Raw genomic sequence first — 27,142 nt, forward strand, 5'->3', positions numbered from 1 at the left:
AAATGAGCAAATCAGTTTTAAAGTTTTGGGAGTTATCTAGTTAAGTCATATTGCAAGTTATGATACTTTCACCTTTTTATGTTTATCTGGCCATGGAAGGTTCAGTCTGAGTATGATAGTATATTATTGCCTAATCAATACATTGATACTTTAAGGGTATTTGATATTTGTACTATTGGATTTGTGGGATAGGAAGTAGCAAGCTGCACTCACAGCAAACAGCTTTAATAAGGATATAGCAGGTCAGTTCTCTAGGGACTAGCAAGCACCTGAGCCTGCCTGGTCTATACATTAATACTTTAAGGGTATCGAATATTTGTACTATTGGATTTGTGGGATGAGAAGTAGCAAGCTGCACTCACAGCAAACAGCTTAAATAAGGATATAGCAGGTCAGTTCTCTAGGGACTAGCAAGCACCTGAGCCTGCCTAGTCTATACATTAATACTTTTAAGGGTATTAAATATTTATACTATTGGTTTGTGGGATGGGAAGTGGCAAGCTGCACTCACAGCAAACAGCTTAAATAAGGAGATAGCAGGTGAGATCTTTAGGGACTAGCAAGTACCTGAGCTATCTATTTGGGGGGGGGGGGGTTGGCTCGGGGGATGAATAAAGGCACATAAACAGAAATAAGGATTTAAACCTCCATTTAGTGTTTTTCAGTAACTCATAATATTTACAGCAGACCCAGGTAGATTACAAGCTTTACACAGTCATTCATTCACACAAATATTTAAACATTGCAAGAATTATAGATTAAAGAGCATTATAGTTACATTAATTTACAAACAAATTGATATACATAGACGGTCTGTATAGAATAGTAATATATCCATGTTCATGTAATTACTGTACTACAGTGCATTTCAATTCATCATACACATGATCCTTTGAAAAAGTCTAAAACCCAGACGACATCCATATCCAGGACAAGAATCTCACAATTTTTAGCCACTCGATAAAAATTGCCAGTGCATATAAAATCTACTAGCTAAAGTCAATTAATCCCCACAGACGTGTATTGGCGACGGCAAAATCCTCTGGCATTAAACCATTAAATAGCCTGAAATTCAAATCCTGATACCCACAATAATAATCCATGCAATTATTCAACGTACACGACCCTTGAAAGTATCTCAAACAACTTGAATATACTCATTTAGAATACTTACACATGTGACAGACCAGGATAAAAAAAACTTTGTAGAAAAAATATACTTTTGTATTTAACTTATAGTTCACCAACCAAATATTAGCCTCAAAAGTTCAGCACAGCTTTAAAAATGGAATTATTTTAAAAAATGGACGGAATAAAACGAGAATCAAGACCAAAACAGTAACTATGGAAGAACTGAACACGATCGATCCTTAAGACTAAGTAATAATTTTAACCCAAAGAACTTAGATTTTGAAAGCACACAATCATGTTGCGCAATTAAATGTACGGAACGGTAAATAAATTCTTTTGTACCAAAATAAACTGTATAGATGACAAAGTAATGAAAACAGCCTCTCAACTCAGCACAGTTTAAATATGAAGTAGGGATGGGTTGTAGAAAGTTAAAGATTAAGAATCAATAAAACTTTTATATCAATTTATAACCTATAAAATACAGAAAATAGACTTTACAGTATCATTTACAAATCCAAATCCATAAATTTATAAAGCGGATTCACGATCAAACAATCTTTGAATGCGCCTCCATACAACAGTAAGAAGATAGAAATATACACACAATACAGTCCTGCTAGGCAATTCACAGTACTTTTGTAATGAATATGTTTCCAACAGAATACCTCAGAAACGTCCATAAAAGATGAGAAACTTTTCGGGTGCAAATAGTAAATGATTCGAAATGTATTTAAATTGTCTTTGCTTAAAGAAGGCACTTCACCATTGTAGATTTGACTGCAGTGTACTTCAAGCAAACAATGTTTAAATTTAAGAAGTAATGACGTAATTTGTCGATATGAAAATATTGTTTTCTAAAAAGTATCTGAAATTAATTTTAACATTCCTTTATTGACAATCAATGTTCTTTATTTTTCATGATATGATTACAGACGACTAAGATCTAATTGACTGTTAAATTTCAAACTCCACATGTCTCTTTTTTATTCTGAACTTTCTTTCTCAAAAAGCAGTACCGTTTAACTTTTCAGTCATAATACATATTTCTTTGTAGGACTACTTTTCTGCATCACTGATTATTTTTTAATATGAAATATAGAATGTCGCTTTCTTATATATATTTGATAAAACTATGATCTTACCAAAGAAAACAGAATTGAAAATATGAAAAATGTTTGATACAATTTATAATTTCCAAAATTTGGTATACAATGTCACTGTAGTAATGTAAAACTTTGAATACAAAATATGAATAAAGTGTAAGAATGCACTGAAGGTAATAGGTTTTCGAAATTCATGCATAATTAGCAAAATATATTTACAAAGGAAAAAATATTAATTGCAAGAAATACCAATAAAGTTTGATTTGAAGAAGATCAGAAGATCATAACATATCATTCTACAAAAGCTAACTTCATTAATATGTCAAATAAAGAGCATTAAAATATTTCGTCTTGCCAAGTATGGACAAAATATTGCCTCTTGTCATTTTCCTTCTTCTAACTTGCCATAATTTTTGTAGTGTCATATTTTATCCAGAAATATGATCCTATTTCACACTCTGCAGAGACAAAAACTAAGTGATTGTATGTTTGCCGTAGATGTTTCTAAACTCTGGAAAGTGCGTATAACCTCTGCTGTGCTATTGAATGATTCTTTCACCTTAATATTAGAGGAGGAGGAGGAATTTACAAGAGACAATCTAAATTTATCCTTGACTGAATGTCTCCGAAAGAAACTTTTTGTAACTTATCTTGTCCTCCATTTTCTCGTCGAACTCGGACATGACGTGATAGACTTCGTCTTCCGTCAGAATTAGATTGCACAAAGCCAAGACTTGTCGGAACTCTTGCAGTGACAGATAGCCGGTGTTATCTGGGTCCAGTTTCTTAAAAGCTCTGCGTAGGTTTCGCCAGTCTCCGACCAGCTGCAAAAATGAAATTTTAACGAGACATTTCAAACGAGACGTCTAAGCTGCGTATTTGACGATCTTTGATAAGATAAAGTTGCTAAATTGCTTAGGCCTTGTTACGACTCTTGCATGATACTGACACTTGAATCATACTGTTGGTTGCAGGATAGAACTATGAAAGTTTAGCCACTCTACGGGTGTTGTGAAATATGCTTGGTAATTACTTTAATCGACAATGTTTGGCAGTTAGTTGAACCATTTACCAAATTAGCTTGGTAAGTACTTTAATCGACAATGTTTGGCAGTTTAGTTGAACCATTTACCAAATAAGCACCTAATAAAACACTATAAGCAGCATTTATTTTGAAAGACATGTTATGCATTTTTTCCCCCTTTGGGAGGGAAGTTGGGGGGGGGATGCTAGGTATAGGGGCATGGAGAGGAGGGCATGAGAGGGAAGGGCTGTTGGAAAATATAGGTCGTCAAATTAAGATTCATAACTGTAACAGCAACCTCCTTACTAGCTGTGTTGGCAAAATAACGCTGGAATCATGTCTTTGTAAGACATCCAATATCATGGAATTTTTGTGGGATTCTTGTTTGATCATCGTTTCTTGTGTAAAGATTAGACGAAAAATGAGTGTGGGGATGGGTGGTTGGGCGTGTTTGTACCACTAGGCACACTGCCATGAGAAAGTCATATCTTAGCAGCTTACCCTCTGTCTTAGTCTTGCTTTGAGACTGTTTGTTGTGTGAAGATTAGAAAATTGATTAAAAAAAGGTGGTACAGAGGAGTGTGGGGGTGGATGGGTGGGAGGGTGGGTATGTGTGTAGCAGCTTACCCTCTGTCTGAGTCTTGCGGTGAGACCGTTCAAACCTTTGTGCGGTTCATCAACTATGGGGGCGATAGGGATCTCTGACTGGGGGTGCGTCAACAAACCCAGCATGTTGTTTCCATATTTGTAGGTCTGTTTTCTCGCTGCAAACGGCTTCAAGAACTCCACGTAGGAGACCCTGAAAATGGAAATAAAATAGCATTGATGAAAGTGTTTGCATGCAGTTAAGTGTTGGGGTAGAATAAAGTATTATATAACTTCATTTGCTGAATGGGAGTTGGACATTTGTTTGCACTTAAACTTTCTCTGGGTACAAATGGTAAAACTGACTTTGACTGGAACCCTTCCCCCATCCCCACCCTCATGCTAAAGAGGGGTTTTGCTAAGGATAATGTAAAACAAATCCTTGTAAGCTACAGTAAAACAATAATGAGATAATAAAATCATTTTACAGAAATTCAAGTATATTCCATTTGACTTGTTACAAATTTTACCTTAGAAAGTAACATAAGACAAGGACACTTTACATAACTTTGCATCTCAAAACTTAAGAGAATTGACTTGTCACTGCATACCTTCCATCATTGTTGGTATCAAATTTCTTACACAGCATCTCTAGCTCGTAGTAGTTTAAGTGAACACAGAGCTCTTGAAGAACTTCCCTGTACTCTTCCTGACTGATGAACCCTGTTCCGAACTTATCCAACTCCAGAAATTCTCGCCTCAAATCATCCCATCTGTAGTCGACCTGAGAGAAATGAAAAGAGATCAGCGAATGGCATTTAGTTGGAATCTAATGAAAACATGGAGCAAGAAATGATCAAAGGATTGACCCTATTATGGGCACTATTACTGACCCTATTACACCCACTTTCTAAACTATATAACACCCACTTTTGCTTACCCTATTACACCCACTTTTGCTTACCTTATTACACCCACTTTTGCTTACCCTTTTACACCCACTTTTGCTTACCCTAACACACCCACTTTTGCTTACCCTATTACACCCACTTTCTTTACCCTATAATACCCACTTTTGCTTACCCTTTTACACTCACTTTTGCTTACCTTATTACACCCACTTTTGCTTACCCTTTACACTCACTTTTGCTTACCTTATTACACCCACTTTTGCTTACCCTGTTACACTAACTTTTGCTTACCTTATTACACTCACTTTTGCTGACCCTTTACACTCACTTTTGCTGACCCCATTACACTCACTTTTGCTTACCTTATTACACCCACTTTCTTTACCCTATAACATCCACTTTTGCTGACCCTACTACACCCACTTTTGCTGACCCTACTACACCCACTTTTCAGTTACCCTATTTCACCCACTTTTGCTTACCTTATTACACCCACTTTCTTTACCCTATTACACCCACTTTCCCTACCCCATTACACCCACTTCTGCTTACCCTATAACACCCACTTTTGACCCACTTTAGCTTATCCTATTACACCCACTTTTGCTGACCCTTTTACACCCACTTTTGCTTACCCTTTTACACCCAGGTTTGCTTACCCTAGATCCGATAAATATAAAAGGGTGGTCTCCCTGTGCAGATGGTACATTACATATTTAAATTTGTTAGCCAAATTGTACAAAAGTTTTAACCTTAAGAAAATGGTTTTTTACGGTTTCCTCACCTTTGATCTCAAATTGTCTTCCAACATATCAGCAGCACAGTTGAGCTTTCTTGATCTTATCAAGAAATCTGAGTCTCCTCGTTTAGGTGGGGAGAGTTTGGCGTTGGGGAAGGCTGCAGACCGGACCGAATATCCAAAGAACCGGATGAATTCTTGAAAGTTTAGGAAACCGTTATGTGTCGTGATAAAGCTGCCCCACACTCTTCTGATCTCGCCACGGGAAATTTCTGGTCTTATGTTTAACCTGAAATTATTTATGGAAAATAAATTATTTATGATATTAAATATTTGTTACAAATTTCACAAGGACAAGTCAAAAACCAGAAAGTGAACCAAAAGGAAAAGATATTTTGATAGTTGTGAAATTAAATGAAATGACAACCTTACTCTGCACTTCATCATATGTCTCACAGTTACAAACTAACAAAGCTATAAAAAAATTTTTTAAATGCAACACTGAGAAAATAGTTCAGATATGCTATAATGGTGTCAAAAAGGTTTGGATACTTGCAGCAAGAGAGTATTGAAATATCTTGAGGTCACTGTCCAGATTCTAATCAAACGTGTTTTTTAAATTTGAAGCAATTTTGTAAGCTCCTTTTTTTTAAATTCTGTAGGATTCTGAAATATCCTGTGGTGCCCCCTTCTGGGATTCAAGTTTCATCTTGTACAAAGTATTGGCTAAATATTTTAAAGTTAAAAGTATTGATAATTGCTCATGTCTTGAACTTTGACAATGACAACAATTTATCATATGTATTGAATTTTGATGTGTGAACCAGCCTCCATCATCGCTTTTCTCCACCACAACTATTCCAGTCTAAATTAGTGATTTATTAACAAAATATTAAAAAGTACAGAAGTACACTAACAGACTTTTACAATTGACCATAGAGTCGCTGAATAGGAATATCCATGTAAGCCATGTAAAAACAAGAATCATCTCTAAGACCAGATCTATCATACAAAATGCTTATATTGAAGCTAAAATACAACACAGATTGAAAAGTTAAGGTTTCCATGTACAGTCAAAAAGCAGTGAAACAAAACTGATCACACTAGGCGGAATTTGCGAACCTTCTAAAGAGCTGAAACATGGTTTCTTGCGACAGCTTGCTCGAGTTGTTTTCGTCGATCTCATGGAAACAGGTTTCAAGTTCTGCAGCTCTGTTCACGACTATCTGCTTCATAATTTGAAGAATCTAAACAATTAAAATAAGAAATGAGATGAGTTGATTTGATTAAGCTGCTCATAAAACAATGAAAGACTTATTAAAATCATTCAAAATAAAAACACAGAGAACTATGACAGAGATCAAAATCAATGATTCAGAGAATGAGAATGAGAATGAAAGAATGTGTGGTGTTATGAAATAATTTACATAAATTAAACCTATTGTCCTATCATAAGCCAGGCTCAGTGTTATTCTAACAGCTGCAACACTTTTCATCCACAAGTTTTGAAGTCAGTTTATAAATGGTGTGTTTGAGAGATTTGTCAGAACCACTTGGTACAAAAAAAATTTTTGTTTTTAAATGATTCAAATACCTCTGCACTTGTTCTGTTCTTCTTAAACTCTTGGAAGTCCATTGGTTCATCTGCGACCAAATCTTCCTCCGGTCTTGAGGGGTTGTACAATGACTTAGCATCAAACAGACTGGGAGCTGGCCTGAATTGAATGAGGGAGGAAATTAAATTTAACACTAAATTACAGTGTGCACTGCATCCTTTTAACACATTCTTGACCTTAATATACATGAATACGATCAGATGGTAAAGCTAGATCTAACTGTTGGAATAAAGTTCCCCTTATCTGAGACATGTAGACATAAGGGAGCAAAAGTAAGAAGCCCAAATATGGAAAATATAGTGTCACTGGTTGTCTTATGTTTCTTCATTTCTTCTTGTTATTTCACTCTTACGGCTCTCTTGGCTGTAATCACACGCTTCTGATTTGAGACCAATTTGGGATCGACTTCTGATTGTCACTAGCGAGAGATGCCATGTTACTCCCACATACAGCCTTTTCCCCATCCAACCATCCCACCCCCCCTCCGAATTTATTTCCTGGCTCCCTTTTCAGTTAATTAGATTGCTGACATCAAAATCCTTTCAAAACTTAATCTTACCTGGCATCAAACTGTGACATGAAGTCTTGGTATTGTACTTTGCCCTCATCGTCTAACGGCACACTATCCATAAACTGTTCAAATTCGATATCCGATAGATTCAGGTTGAATTGACTTTCCATCGCAGCTCTAAACTCCTCCTGGCTAATCACTCTCTCCCCAAATTTATCGATTTTTCTGTAAATTGAGAGCAAAAAAAAAAAGAACCATAGTTGGTGATTGCCTTTGTCATGGTCAAAAGGTTGTTTACCTACTTCATCCTACTTTGTTTACAACGAAAGGACATTCAAGCTTGCCATCCGTAAAGTAGATTGCATTGTAAAGGATATTGAAGCTTGTCATCCGTACAGTAGATTGCATTGTAAAGGACATTCAAGCTTGCCATCAGTACAGTAGATTGCATCACAAAGGACATTCAAGCTTGCCATGAGTACAGGAGATTGCAAAGGACTTTCAAGCTTGCCATCCGTACAGTAGATAGCATTGTAAAGGATATTGAAGCTTATCATTTGCACAGTAGATTGCATTGTAAAGGACATTCAAGCTTGCCATGAGTACAGGAGATTGCAAATGACTTTCAAGCTTGCCATCCATACAGTAGATAGCATTGCAAAGGTCATTTGAGCTTGCCATCAGTACAGTAGATTGCATTACAAAGGATATTCAGGCTTGCCATCAGTACAGTAGATTGCATTACAAAGGACATTCAAGCTTGCCATCAGTACAGTAGATTGCATTACAAAGGATATTCAAGCTGCCATCCGTACAGTAGATAGCATTGTAAAGGATATTGAAGCTTGTCATTCGTACAGTAGATTGCATTGCAAAAGACATTCAAGCTTGCCATCAGTACAGTAGACTGCATTGCAAAGAACATTCAAGTTTGCCATCAATACAGTAGATTGCATTGCAAAGGATATTCAGGCTTGCTATCAGTACAGTAGATTGCATTGCAAATGACATTCAAGCTTGCCATCAGTACAGTAGATTGCATTACAAAGGACATTCCAGCTTGCCATCCGTACAGTAGATTGCATTACAAAGGACATTCAAGCTTGCCATCCGTAGATTGCATTGCAAAGGATATTCAAGCTTGCCATCAGTACAGTAGACTGCATTGCAAAGAACATTCAAGTTTGCCATCAATACAGTAGATTGCATTGCAAAGGATATTCAGGCTTGCTATCAGTACAGTAGACTGCATTGCAAAGAACATTCAAGCTTGCCATCAGTACAGTAGACTGCATTGCAAAGGACATTCAAGCTTGCCAAACATACAGTACATTTCATTGCAAAGGATATTCCAGCTTGCCATCCGTACAGTAGATTTCATAGCAAAGGTAGTTACTACGTAAAAATCGTTAGTTAACTTAAGTCTTATTTCACTTGAGATTACGTAAATATGTTCATATCAAAAAGTCGATGAAATGCTGAGAACTGAATGGTACTAACTTTCAGTTTCATTTGATGAGAAAATCTTGGAGAGGGTCTTAGTCTGATCAATTACAATCTTTTTTATTGAGTAATACTCTGAGATAACTTTCATAAGCAGTGCTATGATTCAGTGAATATAGGCTGTGGTATAAGAAGCAATGAAGCCTAGCATCTGGGACATTTGTGGGTTCGAGTCCTGAATGGTTCAAGTCACGTGGATTTTTTTATCCTGGACAAATACACAGTGTTTTTACATCTGAAATGGTCTTTCAAAGTGTAAACATAATTCAAAATACAAGAGCTAATCCTGTAAATTGGGAAGCAGCCCAACGTGCAGTGTAAATTAAAAGTGTATATATATAGTTATTGCCTCATGGAAATGATTATTCTATGCTCAATGCAATAAAAATTTGATTAACAAAGACATTGGTTGGTTGAACTACAAAAACAAAACTTAATAGCTAGAAGGAGTTTTGATGGTCAAAACTTACTGGAACACTCCCAAGAGAGACAGGTACTCGGACTGGAATAAATTGACGAGGGTGGCTTCAACTCCAGATATGGACCCTTGATCTGCTGTGGGATTACCTTCCTTGTTATTATATCTAGAGGCAAAAAGAATAGAAAAAGAAACCATGAACTGAAGCCCGAGCAAGTTGATTTCATGGTTCATGATCACCACACCCAAAGAAAAAAAAATCAGCACCCTAAAATTTGGCAACTTAAAGCCACCCTATATGATAATATATGGATCTAGTGCAGAAGGAGGAGAAGGGTGGGGGGAGTTGGGTTGGGACCTAACTCCAGCAACTATAACATTAATTCATACATTCAAAGACATAAGAGTTAAAGGCATTGAAGACTCGCCCCAAACCGCACTCTGAAAAAGGTAACTTTCCTTTGCTTGCAAGTGAAGTTTCCATTTTGTCGCTACAAAATTCGGACAGTCATAAAACGTGATACCTTGTTATCTTTATCAAGACCTGAGCTGTCCATCGCTGCTATCCGTACACTGTGTTGTGGGTACTGAACGCAGCTGTATGTATTGACTGTACACTAGTGTCTAATTACCGACGGTAGCAAGCTGTGTGTGTATTTTCTGGGTTCGATGGTGGTGTCTTACACTTCTGTTACACCTCATTCGAAAAATAGGTCAGATTACCGTCATGAGACGTTTCTTTGTGTGCGAGCCTTCACACCCTTTAAGCAGACAAAACGGGTTTCATGACTCGGCCCTATCGATTTAATTAGTTACAAACTTACCGGTGTTTTGGGTCGGCTAAGATCTTGTTTGGCATGCCAGAGGTACTCCTGTCCTGGAATCGTTGCAGGAATTCTCGATAAGAGACCTTTCCGCCTGGTCTCATGGTCATGTTACAACGTGTCAAGAAGCTCTCTAACTGTTTGTTTTCAAGCTTGAGCCCAAATTTATCAAGAACGAAAAGAAATTTGTCTGCTGCCACCTAAAAGAAAGAAAGAAAAACACATTAAATATAAAAGTTGGCCAGATAGATAAACAAATAGAGCAAAAATTAAAGGATACAATTATAATTGCCATTATATATGGTAAAGATGTGTGATGGACAAGATCTATAGACCGCACTAGAACATATATGAAAATCAAGATTTCAAACTTTTCAAGGTTTAAGATGTTCACCATTCCTTTTTCATCATTTCAACAACAAATTTTGGCAAGAGGTTGTTGCATTATTTACCATTCCTTTCCTTTCATTGTCCAGAGTCTCAAATTCCTTCTTCATATTTTTACAACCTTCACGGAATTTATCTTTCAGCCACCTCTCAACATCTAGAGACTTTGTCCTCTCCATTTCTGACTGTTTCAGAGATCTTCGAGCTGGTTTGGGGAAAACAATAAAACATCATTTTACTGTGTTAAAGAGCTGCTTAAAGGGTGTGAAGACTCCCGCAAAAAGAAACGTCTAATGCTGGTAATCTGACCTAGTTTCGAATGAGGTGTAACAGAACTGTTTAGGACCCACCATCGATCGCAGAAAATACACACACAGCTTGCTACCTTCTGTAATTAGACACTAGTGTACAGTCAGTACATACAGCTGCGGTCAATATCCACAGCACTGTGTACAAAAAATACAGTGATGGACATCTCAGGTCCAGCTAAAGATAACAAGGTAACACATATCATTACTGTACTTTCTGCATTTTGTAGCGACAAGAACAAAACGTCACTTGCAAGCAACGGAAAGTTAACTTTTTCAGATGGCCGCACGCGGTTTGGGGGCGAGTCTTTCAATGCCTTTAAAGGAACTAGTAGGCAGAGGAAATGTTGAAACTGATTTTGAAAGGACCCACTATACTCAAGCCCTCGTAAACATTCAAGGATGCAAAACCCTTGTTTAGACATCTCATCATTCGTATCTTGTCATTCGACATAAGTAGTAATACTGTGAAACTATGCTGCTATGTGAACTCAAGGGATGAACTTTATGTCGTACTCAAGATGTTTTAAAATTTTGAAAACTTACGAGACTGTTTCTCTCTTGGACTGCCGTTAGGGCTCCTGATGGCCTCAGCTGACCTCTTGCCTGGTTGTACACTGCCCTCTCTCAGGCTGATTCCCAATTTATTTAGGAAACGTTCGCCATTTACCACTCCATGTCCGTCTTGGTCATATCTGCAATAGAAATAATGACAAAGTTTAGCAAAGATGTACAGTATATATATATATATAAATATAAATATATATATTTTAAAACAACTCAATTTTGAGAACAAAACATTGCACATGTACAACAGCAGAACTAACATTAAAATGCTTCTAGAAAAGCAAACAAGCATGTTATCAAGATTTCGATCTTCTAAAAGAATGAAAATGAAGCAAAATAATTGGTAAACAGTAAGTTTTTTGTGCAATCCAACGATTAGGAAAGAAAGTACAACTCAACAATAGAATCGATATTGCTAAATATAATTAGAGTACAATTGTAATATTTTTGGCACGTTTCACATAAAAAATAAACCCAAATCCCACAAACTGTCAATGTTAATTCCACAGTGTCAATGAATATTACATGTTAATTTTATACAGCCGCATAACACATATTATCGATACTATTCAATATATTTGTGATGCCCATAGTGACTAGATCTTGTCTAATACTTACTTTGACCAGAGCTTATCAAATTCATGTTCATCCATAAAGAAGAGCATCTTGTTGAGAGTGTTCCTGAATTCGGGTTTTAAGATACGTCCTGTTCCTCCTGGGTTTATCTGTGGAATCATTCCGGCCAAGTCCACAAATCTGTAGGAAGAAAAAGTGTATTTTAAGTAAACCCATCTACATTGAATACTATGAATCACTAAAATGTTGTATCGCTATCGTTAAAAATACTCAAAAATATTCATTTAATTTGCAGAATCTGTTTTAATTCATTTTCTTGAACCCATGAATACCTTTCAGAGAGGTAACATACACCCAAGTTCTGTTAAAGTTTGTTAAAGTTCAATTATTTTCTTTCAGGGAGAAAAGCAATTTTATATGTATATGATGTCCAACAGTAGAAACAAGTGGTAGTAAGCTACTGTGGACAACAGAAGTAACTACTATGGTTAAGGACCTGTGATCACCTTTCAGGGAGCTAACATACAACCAAGTACTTTCTCATTTGAAATATCTTCCATATGGTATAAACAACATTCAAAAGTGTACAAAACACTGTAAATTTGATAGCCACTTGACGTAAAGTGTTGTAAGTCGTAAAGCATGTAGGGCTTCTCCAAATGGTTGAATAGCATTTTGTAGTAACTGCATACCAGGCCGACTTGGTTTAGATTGTCACATACATGTACTTAAATTCTTCTGTTAAGTACTTCATTTTTCAATCATAATTGGAATGGAGATAAATTACAAAGCAAATGCAACCAGTTATTTGAAAACTGTGACCATTTTGAAGAACATTAAAACCTAAATAAGTATTGTCCTTATTTACCTTTCCTTTGCCTTTTCCTTCAGTTGAAGGTGAACCTGACTGGCTGTCATGGTAACCTTGTCATTTTCACGATTCACAGGGTCCATCCACTCTGGCATTCCGTCCTTCTCTTGTGATCGGAATGCGGCATAAAACTCTTCCAGACTTATCACCTGTCTCTCGCCAAAGTGGAGTCTGCAATGAAAAAAAATGTAAAAAGTAAACACAAATTATGGAAGAAAACCCTAGAATTATATTTAGTGCTATATATGCATATTCATTGCTGCTCAAAAAGGGGCTCTGTTTTAATGGGTAAGGAAAAATGTACCAATACCAGCCCAGACATTTTCTGTTTTTTGGGAAGAAGTCATGTAAATTCAATGTAAATGAAATGGTTATACCCCTGAGCCTCAGTTTGACTGCTAAGACCTCAGTGGAACACAGATAGTTTTACACAATGTCTTTGGCGATCTGCTAGATTTAGAGGACTTTGAAGAATAAAATTTGTACTGTATGATGTGATTGTGTACTGCTACCAGACTACAAGTATCATGAAAAGTTGAAAAGAATGAAATTTAAAATGTTCCAGATTACTATTTCATGACTCGTTTATCAGGCTGTTCGTCATTATAACTGGTTTGGTGATTGTAAAAATCATTTTTATGTCTTATATATGATTTCTATGAGCAGATTTGGTGAGCAAAATCAAGAACAATCCACACTATTTTTGATTGCTCTACAAAAACTGTACTTTTCAATTGAGCTTTTCTGATTTTGTTGGGGTTTGTTTGGCTTTTCAAAGTTTGTGTCATTGGAAGTTTGTAATGTAGATCTGTCCATTACATAGAGAGATTCTTGAAGCTGAATGAAACCAGATGTCAGATGTGATCCTGCTATTGCAACTACTGTATACAAAAGCAAAAGTATTCCATCCTTTACTAAAGTGCAATGAAGTTAAGTGAAATGTTGACTTAGCTACTCACTCAATCCTAGTTAAAGGGGGTACTGAGACAGTACGTAGCACAAATTTACCTGTTCATTAACAAGTTAAACTGCTTCAAGCTGACAAACTTCCCTAGAAAACTGATGACGATCCTGGCTAGGGCATCCCTGGTTACGTTTCCTCTCCCCTCGGGATCGTTTGCGAGGAACAGTTTACGAAGCTCAAAGTAATTCTTCTTTATTCTTTCCTTTATTAACATTTCCAGCTTCATAAAAAAAAAATTAAATAAAAATTAAAAACAAATTGAAAACCAATTTTTTTTTTTTTTTGGGGGGGGGGAGGTGGTTTAATTTCATTTTTATGATTCAGAATAGGAGCATGATATAAAAGCCATAATGATGCAATGAACATGAAAGAGAAAAGTATGATCCTCTGAAAACATAAGCAAAGGTACTGTTAATGACCATAGTTAAAGTCTGTGTATACGTAGGAGTTTGCCATACAATAACACATTTCAATAACAGTTTCTACAAATTTTATATAAATCATGGGAGGTGGCGATCATCATTTGTATGCAAAACAACATTTGCAAAATGATACGAAAACATGTTTCCCTCCTTTGGTATAATTTTTTTCTTTTTATTACGGTGGAAACCACAACCAAATCTACTTAGTGACTTATAAACAGCTCCTACAGGTGCAAAAACTGCAAATGAATAATCAAATTACTGATAAAGTAAACTTTTTGATATGTTCATACACCTATTATCAGCCTAGTAAAATATTTGACAATTTTGTTTACATAGTTTGATACTGATACTTTTAAGTGCTGTTTCGTGGTTTCATCTTTCAAGGTTCCACAAGTTGACCTATTCGTGCATGACTTTTAGTACATGGTTTCATGATGTACAGTACACTCATGACCCAGTTTAAAGTTCATTTTCCACTTCATTGTGAACTAAGCTTTAAACATAAGTATAAAATAGCATATCATTGAGGGGAAAATATTTACCTCAGTCAATCATGTCTTACGTACATTCTGGTTGTCTGAACAGCAAATTTTATGGCCCATAAACATGTACCAAAATTAAAAATGACCAATATGTACACTGTTGGAGAAATGTGTGTGTTGAGGAATAGAACACCAATGATGGGATGATACCAACTAATAATTTAACCTATTTGCATCAAGGGGGAAGGGGGGGGGTATTTTGTTACAATTGATCGATAATAAAAACTTCCACTGCTGATTTTGTTTGTTTGAACAGAATCTTTTATATTCTCGGATGACTGGACTACCATTTAAACTTTGTTTGATGCCGTAAACACATTACTGTGACCTTACCTCATCTACCTCCAATCTAGACTGGGTACTGGGCCTGGACTGACTACGAGACACCATACTGATGCAACTCTCTGCCCTGCTAACTATGTCTGCTCTGGCACCTGAAAATGAAAAAAAAACTAACCTGACTGACACTTTCTAGCACCTGCATATTATTACCACTTTTAGGTTTACTATAAACTTCAATACTTTGCAAGTTTAAGCTGTACCAACCCCATTTAGGTTAGGCTTTAAACAATACAAGCAATAGACTATATACTTTGATGGCTAAATAGTCACATGCCTGAATTGATTCTTTCACACTAAACTTTCAGCTTCAGACAAATTTCGCACAGGACACCAGAAAGTCAAGTTGCAAACATAGATTCAGCACGTTTGGGGCTCTTTTCACATCACTGAAGAGAATTGTAACATCTAGGGCTAGGATAATTACATTTGCACAAAGTAGGATAACCCAAGATGTAAGAAATTCTTTATTGTCATGACCTTATGTTATTATATGTGGATATCATATGAAGGTATCAATTATTGGACATAAGCTAAACGTGGGCCTATCGTAACGTTCTAACCTAACCGGTGCTTTTCTGATCTTACCAAAAATGGGTAACTTTGCTTTGCTACCATCGGTACTATGGATCACTTCGACTCCTTCGGGGATCGACTGAAAAGGTTGTGGAATTCTTGGCAAAGATTTTGAAACTCCCGAATTGCCATTTCGTCCAGCAGACGAGCGCGATATCCTCGGAGTTATGGTACTAAAAGGTATTTCACCAGGTTTGGTCGGGTTGGAGTTGGGCCTTCCATGACTGCTAGACAAACCACGCACATTTAATTTGTCCGGATTTCCAAGACGGGACAGGGGATGTTGTATTTCTGGCAAATTCGGAACACCCGGTTGTCTAGACACAGATCCAATTTGTGACGCTGGTCGCGACGTTAAAATCTGCGACATATTTCTGTTAAAACAGGTCTTTCGATATATACTTCCAAATTAGTCAAAGAAAATTCAGTTTACACCTCTCGTATTCCCATAACACAATAACTTTCAGCAGTAGGCTGGGTAGTAACTTCGATTATAGTAACGTACGTGTGTGTACAACAACAATGTCATAGCACTCGGCGCGTTGTCAGTGGGAGGTGCGTAACTATGGGAACCGTAAGGTAATGTATTGTCATGTAAATTGATCTGAAAGGGACAGTGTCATCCCAGGACTTAGGGGAAAGCAGTGTGATGTGAGAGTTAGTTGATTTGGGATATAGGCTACGCTCTCCACACAGCAAGCGTCGCAATATATCTCTAATCAAACACGGCTCTATGTGTTGTTATGCCTTTCCTTATAACTACTCATTTTGACTCACGGAAAGCGCAAAACACTGTGTTAAGGTAAGGAATGCGAGCGTACGTAGGCCTAATGAATGCATCATTTTCAAGTTGGTGCAAAATGTTCAGTTGACAAGATTAAATATATGATCAATTTATCATTTAAATGATGACTTTCTGGTGCCAGTGCATAATTTATCATTATCGTTGCAATATATGTTGAGTTTTGAAATATATTCAGAGATTACTTATAACTTGTCTGTAAATTGCATATTAAATTCATGACATTTAATAGCTTCATTTCCTGTGTTGAGTTCTTTTCTTATTAAAGGAATTTAAACATTTTCCTGCAAATTGATATGATAGCTTTTATCAACTCAACTGATTTAATCATTTACGGTTGAAAATGTTACTGTATTTACGAAAAGATCTTTAACATTTTGACGGCACTTAAAATTTCTATATGAGGGAGGACGTAAATTGCACCTACTTATGACAAAAGTTCAAATTTGATAATGAGATCACCGGGGACACGGAGAGCAACCCCCCCCCCCCCTTAACAGTCTGGTCTCCCAAAAACTACAGATATTCAATTTTACAAAAATGGATATTTCTGATTTATTAGCAATACTATGTCAAAATGTCTCCTTTGGGTTCGTATTTATGACCCAATTTGACACGCACACAAACTCACACAATTTTTTTTAACCCAACCTTAAATATTGTACTAAGTCCATCCAATGTTATCGTGTAACCCTATGCTTGGGGTAAAACCTACTGACACTTGATTTGGTCTGCGTCCCCTCCGTACGTGTTCCAATGGGGTCCAAAATGTAGAGCAGTGGCGAAGAAAGCTATACCAAAACGTGAAGGAGCAGAAATCGGAGGGGTTTGGGGTATAATCCAGCTATTCTCAGGCCAAGCTATATACATAAAAAAACACATACAAATGGGATGATGGAAATTTCAATATTTTTATTTTCAAATTTCAACACTTTCGGAAGTTCTACTTAAAGGGAGTGAAGACTCGAGCACAAAGAAATGTTTCATGCAGGTAATCTGACCTAGTTTCGAATGAGGTGTAACATAAGTGTTATAGACACCACCGTCGATCCTATAAAATACGCACACAGCTTGCTAACGTGGGTAATTAGACAATAGTGTACAGTCAAATATACAGGCTGCGGTCAATACCCACAACACAGTGTACATGCGATGGACTGCTCAGGTCCAGCTAAAGATAACAAGGTATCGCGTTTCATTACTGTCTGCATTTTGTAGCGACAAGAAAAACTTTTTTAGAGGGCGGCACGCGGTTTGGGGCGAGTCTTCGATGCCTTTAAATGGTATATGGAAACGTCAACTTTTCACCTTCAAATATCCTTCTGTTCGATTTCATTATCATGTTATATCGTAATTTCGACTTGTCCCTTTAAATGTCGACCTTGTAATTTCGACGTGTTATATTCGCCTTCCGCTTGCACAATTTTTTGTTTTCATAGTTTGACCTTTTTACCAAATTTCAAAGTTTTGTCTCAAATTTGGATTTTTTTTTTATATCTATACAGTTCAATTATTAACTCTTTATTAATAGTATTTTTTTTTTACCGAACATTTTCGATATAAAAAATCGAATTAGTAGGACCATTTTAGACAATAGTACAACATTCAAGTTCGAATTGAGCTGTTTGAACTGTTGTTGTCTCAAAATGGAGAGAGTATGGTAGTAACATTTTCAGTGATTTGCAAATAATGCCTTCGAATGACTTAAAATGACTTTGAAAATAACCGAAACACCTCTCTTCGGTCATAAACTCCAAACTCTATATTTTCACCAATTTTCATTGTCATAATGATCTAAAGTTGAGTGAATGAGAGCATTTTAAGCGCTGCTGCCGCAAACATTCTTGACAAAAAATGCCTCTCGATCATAATACCTTATAATCCATTCTAGCCCGTTCAACAGTTACCGTAATCATACTACAGGAAGAAATTTGTAACTGGTATCCAAAATACATACCGTACCAAATCGTTACAACCTTTATAAAAGATAATTAAGATATTATATTTTAGCGTAATGCATCCATCATTTGGTTCAAAACGTGTATAGGTAACCAATTTATAGTAAAAAACAGAAGAGAACTCGAAACAGACAAATATGTTGAAAGAAACTCCCTGGCTTAATTCTCAAGTCAATAACTTGCTCCGTTACTAAGGTATTTCTATATGTGTACAATTTAGCAAACATGCAGTCTCCAAAAAAAAAAAACATGTTACGTAATGTTCGGTGACGTCATTGATTATAATACATTCACTTGACTTAACTGTTCTTGGGGTGTGACAATGGGGTTTCACAATGAAATAAACTTACATCATAAGGTGTTAAAATAAGTTTTAGACATCAAATGTTACACTCATGACGTAGATTAGACTATAAAAATTAAGGCTGTAATTAGGTCTTTACACGTAAGGTTGTGCCAAATATTGCTTCTTTTATTTATTTATTTTTGTGTTGGGTTGACAAGGGGTTGGGAATGTATTTTCCACCCTACTCAGCAGCTGGAACTATCTTTGGTTTCACGCCACGTAATTTAGCGTATCATTGTTATTTTAGAAGCAAAGAACTAACTAAATCGAAGGTATACGAAGGTATACTGAGTAATGAAACCCTGCCGAATGTTGAATGATAGTACCGTTTAGTATATGAGAAAAATAAATGTCAATTCCTATGCAGGTCAAAGACATGCATCATTGCAGACTGAAAGGTAATTACTACGAGCTTAAGCTTTGATTTGGCGATTTTCAAGCCTGATGCTACACATAAAGACACCGCATCCGAGAAAAATGGCTGAAATTCCATGGTTAGGTCACTGTTGTCTCCTCTGTACTGAACAACAACACAACGCTGTTCACACGAGAATTGTTTTTCCCTCCATAGAATATAAATGAAGCCCTTCCCGTCTGAGCAAATACTGACAGGTATTTTGCACTTATTGCTGACCTCTGGCATTTTAAATTTGTGAATCTCTTCACCTTTCCTATTTATAGCCCACGCTTGTCTCCTTTCTTTATCACAAACTAAGATGTTTGAATTGTGGACAATTAGATCGACTGGCCACGCTATTCTCTCTGGAAGTCGTATGGTGTGCTTATAATTTAAGCTCTCATCAAGCACGTACAGATTTCTGTTGTTATAGATGCCTAGAATGATGCAGTTGCTCACAGAATCCGTAGCGATGCATGCAACTCTCAGTTTTGACCGTGACCACCCTCGGATAAAATCGCCCAGGTGCTTGCTTAAATATGAACCATCACTAATACCATACAGAGCTATTCCATCTTCTTGCCAGGCAACAGCAATTTTTAACTTATTGACAGGAGCACAGTAACAGCCAGGTGAGAAAAGTATTGAATTGAAATGTGTGCCAAGCTCAAAACTTAAAACTTTGCCTGTCATATCTATTAAACTGATATAGATTTGTTTGTCTGATGTACCTCCACTGATAACGATTCCACCATTCCATATACATGCTATATTATTGATATACAAGCCGGCAGCTTTGATACGATCAAAGTGAACCACAGTGGCTTCACTGCTGCATAAGTATTCTTTTTCTTGCTGTCTCCCTACATCAATTGCCAGTTTTGCCACATTGAAATAGTCCCTTTGCATTTCCTGAATCAACGGCTCTGTGGCTTGGCAGATAGCTTCAATACTATGCGCTGCAGCCCAATCATCCTGACTTGAAAGAACGTTTTCGGCTGTTTTTGTAACATTTTCAAATTTTTTAACCGTACTATTTATTTCTGAAGAAAATTTCTCCCACTTTAGAAGCTTCTCTCTCTTCTCAGATTCTATTTTGTTACAAACTTCTTGTAAATCCAGAGCGAGTTGGTTGCGTTTGTCATTTGCATCCTTTTGAGCTTGTTTTGAAAGTGTCATTAAGGCGTTCGATTTTTTAGTTGCCTCTGTGTGATGATTGCTTTTAATTTGTTCGTATTTCTTTCGAATTTGCTCTATATCCCGTGCCATTTCCATGTCTGTATGTCTAATATTTTCTTCTAGTTTCCGTGTGATTTTCTTTTCTTCAACCTCTATCTTTCGTTGAATATCTCGCTGTGTACTTTCCAGACTACTCTTCGTTTCATTGTATTTCTCTGTACTTTCGTCCAAATAATTGGCGGCATTAGAGAAAATTTCGTCTTTAGTCATTTTTATTTGGGAGAGTGTTTCATAAACTCTCTCTTTCCACTCATCAAGGGCCTTTAACTGCCTCTTTAATTTCTCTCTTTCTGATTTGGCAAGTTCTGTGACGTCATAAATATCATGATTCTTGTGTTCTCCGTAGGTACAGATCAAACAAATTGGGCGGTTTGCGCAAGATTTACAACATAACTGTGACTGATTCTGAGGATGAGTCTGGCACCTGGGAGCTTCCTTCAATATGGATAACTTTTCAAGAGTGATATTTTTGGCTTCAACATCTTCCAGTGATAGGATATGTGGCCTATGTTCCTGTAAACTTTTCCTGCTCAAGTGATATGTATGACAGTCCTCGCACAGGAAGCCAGTGCACTTGAAGCAGTATGCTGAAGATTTGGTTTGCTTGGAACAATCACCGCAAGTAAGAATTTGATCCTCTCTCAGAGACTTTTTAACTTTAATATACTCTAGAATTTCGTTCATGTTAAAGTCTGACTTAAAGCCCTCTACGCCATTTTTGGGAACATCGATCTTTTCCTGACATAACGGACATTTGAAATCATGAGGATTTTTTTCGATCATTTTCTCCAAGCATTCTGTACAGTATCTATGGAGACATTGTAGTTGCCTTGGTTTCTTATATTGTTCAAAGCAAACACAACACTGACAAAACTTTTCATCGATATCATCCAACACTTTAGCAGTGGCCATTTTGTGATATAAACTCGCTGTTGAAAAAAAAACATTGACAACTTATATTTGTTGAAAGTATAACCAGAATGCCATCGCCTGACCTCGCCAATTTCCATAGGCTTACACACCCAATACAGTGCACTAACAAACAAATATGAAGTTCATATACCATATGTAGTACTTTGGACTAGTGTAAAATCTGAACAAGAACAAATATAAGGTATAAGTGTAATACAAGGAATAAAGTATTCAAAGTACAATGATAATTCTTTTGTTCAAGACCTCGATCCGAATGCAAAACAGTAAAGAGCACACATAAACATGCACACATATATACCATCACTATCGCAAACATTCCATTTGCCGTCTATAAGGAATCAATCAGTAAACCGAACGGTTTAGCGATACCATGCCATATGTTATATGATAGTATTGAACACTGCACACTGCACACAAGATTTGTAAGTGCATTTGACGTCAAGTGTTCAGCAAGTATTAATGCGGACATACATGTCAACTAGTTTTTCACACTTACCATTCCACTAAACCCAAACTAAAACTTATCTTGAACAACACAATTATACATGAAACAGAAAACGTTAAGTTCCTTGGAATTCAACTTGACCCACTCTTAAGCTGGAAAACTCACATTGATTATATTTGTACTAAAGTACTGTCTAAGACGATTGGCATTCTTTATAAAATTAGGCTTCAGGTTTCTCATCAGGTATTATTATCTTTTTATTATACATTTGTTTATCCTCATCTTTCGTTTTGTAATATTCTCTGGGGCAATGCGCAAACTGTTCACCTGAATAGATTATTTGTGCTCCAAAAGAAGTTGATGCGACTGATTAGCAAATCAGATTATCTAAGTCATTCTACTCCTTTTTTTAAAGAATTTAAGTATTTTAACAGTTTTTGACATATATCAACTCCAGCTTGGAACCTTTGTTTTCAAATATCTTCATGAATTACTTCCACCTCCGTTTAAGTTTTTTTTTTAATTTAAATAATCAACTCCATAGTCATAATACTAGACACTCAACTACCATTCATTTTGATTACCCACGATTAGTTTTAAATACTAAATCTGCAAGATTTACTGGTGCCACATTTTGGAATACCCTCGAACCCAAACTTAAAAAATGACAAACCTTATCAATATTCATAAAGCAACTGAAGCTATATTTGTTAAACAATGGTTTGTAATATATACGTTCAAGTTATCATATTTAATAATGCTACCTGTGCTTCACGTTTGGGAAGTGGGGAGGGGAGGGGTGGGGGGTGGGGTGTAGTTAGCGTATTGTATTTAATTTTTTTCATGGTGAATCTGCACTTTATGAGTGTATAAGCGTAGCTTTTTCAGATTTTCCATGATTTTTTTCTTTCTTTGACATTGGTATTATTCATTATTGTAAATGTAATTGTAAAAAAGAAAAAAAGTGAAATAAACAAAAGAAACGAAACGAAAACTATATACAGTTCATTGGCATCTACATACAAGTGAACCTCCATTCCAAGTAAGAACTTTAAGGAAGATGCACTTTTTGTGTTATCATGTTAGGAAGGTTTCATTATTTGACCTATGTTAACCACAAATGATCTTTGACCAGCACTTATATCGACAAGGTTTTGTACTTTCCAAAGTATCTATCTATCAAGTATGGACTTCAACCAAGATGTACTTTGCGAATAAAGGTGCTAACATAGTTTTGAATGTTAACGTTGTTGCCTCGAATGACCTTTGACATTCACTACTTTCGATAAGGTTCTTGCGCTTACCATGGAGAATCTTTCACTTGCTAATGTATAATTATGTTGACCTTTGACCTCAACTATCAATAATACGCCTTTACTTACAATGGAGGATGTACCTATACCAAGTACTGTCTGAACGTCAAACAATAATGTTGACTTCGGCCAAGGAGATTCTGCAAGGTCCTTGTTGAACCACCTTGCTTCGGCAAAATAAATCAAAGTTAAGATCGGACTGTTGTCGTGTTCTCGAGAACGCACTATTTTATAACCAAGCATTGCTTTCACGTGCATATAAGTTGTGTATTGATACTATACTATAGTTGCCTAAGCCAATATAACAGTACTGTGATTATACTGTCTCTATATAACAACTGTTTAAGTTCATTAGAAGTGCATATTATGTTATAAACTATACCAGGTAGCTTTTATGACTGGAATAACTTAAACTCACCTGAGAACGGGTTTTCGTGTTGGATATGATGTTGTAAAACAGGTTTCCTCACATCCACTTTCCGCACATTTCTGCGAATACAACTGCGTGTGTTACTGTCTACTTGTTCGTTAATTACACGTTCGCAAGTGTACTATACTCATGTGCTAGGCGAAACCGGTATTTTCCAACAGGATAAAAATAGAATTGTACAGTCCACCGCATATATTATCGCATCCCAACACGTACTGAGGATGAGATGTTGTACTTTGTTAATTATATGCGGCGGGTACATTATTTTTAAATAGAGATACTGCAAAAAAAAACAAAAAAAAAACTTACATATTGAGGGCCTATATATGAAGAAATATGATAAAGATTCATATTCATATTATATATGTTAAGTTATTCTTTTCTCATCCCCATACAAGTAGTGTACTTAAGATGAGATATTGTAATCTTAAGCAGTATATGAAACTGTTGCCCACATCACACTACTTATAGTCATAGGTTCTAAGCAACAATTGGCTAAACTTCCTGATTTTTCTTTTCAAGTGGGGGCGGCAACAATTCATACAGTTGATAAGGTTCGTAATTTGGGTATTATTTTTGATGAAAGTCTTTCACTTGACTTACATGTTGCAAATGTGTGTAGAAAAGCAAATTTTAGTATTCATAAGCTTTGGCATATTCGTAGTTACTTGGATGATACCTCATGTAAATCACTTGTTCATGCATTTGTTACGTCACACATAGATTACTGCAATTCATTATACTGTAACTTACCTTCACATCTCATAGATAAACTTCAGAAAATCCAAAATGCTGCTGCCAGACTTGTAACGGGTACTTCCAAATATGATCATATAAAACCCGTCCTACATAACTTGCATTGGCTTCCAGTTAGAGAAAGAATATCTTATAAGATTTTATTACTCACTTTTAAATGTATTTACAATATTGCACCGCAGTACCTTTGTGATTTAATTTCTCTTTACACACCCTCTAGACCGCTGCGTTCCTCGTCCCGTCTGCTTTTAACTGTTCCTAACATAAGAACTGCAAAATTTGGACAGAGATCTTTTAGCTATGCTTCGCCAGTTTTATGGAATTCACTCCCTGAGGTTTTAAGAAAAATTGAAAGTTTTACCCTGTTTAAATCCAAACTTAAGACTCATTTATACTGCAAAGCTTATAATATCTGAATTCATTTTATGTATTATTATTTCGTTAATTGCTTTCTTGTTATATATTTATTTTACTGTTTATCATGTAATTATTATATTCTTTTATCCACTATTTTTCTTAACTTAATTTAACTTAATTTAACTTGATTTGTTTTGTTTTTTAATTCTACTTATTTTTGTTTTATTCTTCATCATGTAAAGCGCATTTGAATATACATTTGTCATAGTATTTGCGCTATATAAGGATCCATAATAATAATAATGATAATAATACTTGATATTTGTACTGGGTGAGTTCATATGACTTAACAGGAGAAGGGATGGGGGGGGGGGGATGGGTGTTCCACAAGGTTGCACAATAACATGGGGTAGACTTACCATATTTGAATAAGTGGTCAAGAAGTAATGTGTATCCGTGTGTGCATGTAAATGTGTGAGTAAACAGGCGTGTCACGAACTCCTCCTAAACCGTAAGGCCGATTGACTTCAAAACTTGCTGTGTGTGTATGCATGGGAATGGGTAGTCTTGGCCAAGTCGTTTGTAATACTCTTTTTCTCGCGTACAAACTGTTTATGCCTCAGAGTGCGTTTCTGCCTACCACGAATGTGCTTGCCCACTGTATTTTACATGCCAGAGGTTATGTCCGATACAAACGTCTTGGACATTTCTCCAAAGAGGGGGCGTGAAACCAAAATCTTTATTCATATTATTATTACAAAATTGCGAGTCATGTGAGATCATGTTTCTTCCACAGCAATTAGCAACCGGCTCGCAGTGATCAAACCAATCTAAGCCCACGCGATTGTTCACTGCGGGAAGCAGGGCTTGAATAAACATTTTGGGGGAAGTGGGCCCAAATAGCAAACCTCATTGGCTTCTTCGCTTTTCCGAAGCAAATCTGTCAAAAATCAAAGGAAAACATAAGATAGCTTGGGAGAAATGTGCTAGACCCTAGTATCAATCTAGTGCTCGGGTGTTCTCTACGGGCAGTACAGCAAATAGATACGGGAAAATAGCTTTGTGAGAAAGAAAGGTACACTAGGCTGTTCATACTAGGTTCTTAACAAGACTAGGGAATGGGATGTGGAGCCTCCGTGACTTATGACGTCACAGACAAAGGTCAAATAACTAAAAACATCATTGTGGTCATTAAATAAAATAACAGTGTGGCCCAATACTTCATACGCAATTAGGTTATCACAGACTGTATTTATATCCACGGTGTGGAAATTGGTATTAAAACGCCAAAGCCCACACGATCATAGGAGGTCAAAGTTTAACATTTTAAACTTGTACGTAAAAGCGTTTTGCAAGCAACTCCTCCACTTGGTACGCAGTATGTGCCTGCGCATGTGCTGTTGCCCTTTGTGATCAATAGCGTCATTGGATCAAAGGTCAAGTAACCAAAAACAGCGTTGAGCCATTACACGTACACTAGAAAGACAGTATGATACAATACTTCAAACGTAAGTGGGTTATCACAAACTATATATAATTAATATTTCTATACGTTAAGATGTCTTAAAAGATATAGCAAAATATGTAACAATTATTATTGTAGGACAATCTCTTATCATCTTTGTTTAAAAATACATAATAGCATTATCGGATTAACTATATCTTATACCAGACGAAAATGGACATTAAACACTACAAAGAGGCTACTTGCTCGAATTTGTTTGGGATTATAAGGCAGAAACTGTTCAATGCAATGAAAGTGAAATGTTTATAGGAGTTGAAAATACATAACTGGCTGTGAACTTCGACTACAGCTACTTCTTCGCAGTTTCCTTCGATCGAGCACCTTCATCATATATTTTCGTATAATTTGATCTTATTGCTCGTATTTGTGAGAATATAACAGGAAAAATTCACACTCCAACATCTTCGTCTCCTGACTCATTATCATGTATCAATTAATCAATATGATTCAGGATTCTGCAGTTTAACGGAAAATACATTGCGAATATATGAACCTTTGATCATAATATTTCACTAGTTGCCTTATCCCGATAATGAAGTGTACGGTGCTGTTGGGCAATACTCAAACAACTCAGTTATCCTGAGTTTCATGCACATACAATAAGCGCAGTGAGGGAACTATACCTTGACTGTTCTCACATAAAAATAAAAAAGTTCAAGATCGGGTTTCTAGTTAATTTTTAACACGCATCCCGAACACCCCGGGGCGTTACAATATC

At 36.3% G+C, this 27,142-nt stretch overlaps 2 protein-coding genes across 4 annotated transcripts; both read right to left on the reverse strand.

Moving 5' to 3' along the window:
• Nucleotides 1–632: 632 nt before the first annotated feature.
• On the reverse strand, nucleotides 633–16,445 carry LOC139968877 (EF-hand calcium-binding domain-containing protein 6-like). The gene is made up of 16 exons (XM_071973479.1): nucleotides 15,936–16,445; nucleotides 15,342–15,442; nucleotides 14,086–14,261; nucleotides 13,075–13,248; nucleotides 12,249–12,386; nucleotides 11,610–11,758; nucleotides 10,821–10,960; nucleotides 10,369–10,568; nucleotides 9,597–9,710; nucleotides 7,672–7,848; nucleotides 7,091–7,211; nucleotides 6,619–6,743; nucleotides 5,542–5,785; nucleotides 4,458–4,630; nucleotides 3,889–4,060; nucleotides 633–3,061 (listed from the first exon to the last, which is right to left on the reverse strand). The coding sequence occupies exons 1-16, from the start codon at nucleotides 16,291–16,293 to the stop codon at nucleotides 2,843–2,845; spliced, it is 2,781 nt and encodes a 926-aa protein (XP_071829580.1). The 5' UTR covers nucleotides 16,294–16,445; the 3' UTR covers nucleotides 633–2,842.
• A 257-nt stretch (nucleotides 16,446–16,702) lies between these two features.
• On the reverse strand, nucleotides 16,703–27,057 carry LOC139968884 (uncharacterized). 3 transcript variants are annotated; one of them, XM_071973492.1, is made up of 3 exons: nucleotides 25,319–27,057; nucleotides 23,775–24,001; nucleotides 16,703–21,594 (listed from the first exon to the last, which is right to left on the reverse strand). In XM_071973492.1, exon 3 carries the CDS (start codon nucleotides 21,575–21,577, stop codon nucleotides 19,382–19,384), a length of 2,196 nt encoding a protein of 731 aa, XP_071829593.1. In that variant the 5' UTR covers nucleotides 21,578–21,594; nucleotides 23,775–24,001; nucleotides 25,319–27,057; the 3' UTR covers nucleotides 16,703–19,381. The 3 variants fall into 3 exon arrangements, with proteins under 3 accessions (XP_071829593.1, XP_071829592.1, XP_071829591.1); XM_071973491.1 differs by having other exon boundaries at nucleotides 23,775–24,066; XM_071973490.1 differs by lacking the exon at nucleotides 25,319–27,057 and having other exon boundaries at nucleotides 23,775–25,070.
• Between the last annotated feature and the right edge of the window lie 85 nt (nucleotides 27,058–27,142).

The sequence above is a fragment of the Apostichopus japonicus genome, chromosome 6 (genome assembly GCF_037975245.1).
Source record: "Apostichopus japonicus isolate 1M-3 chromosome 6, ASM3797524v1, whole genome shotgun sequence".
NCBI classification, from domain to species: Eukaryota; Metazoa; Echinodermata; class Holothuroidea; order Aspidochirotida; family Stichopodidae; genus Apostichopus; species Apostichopus japonicus.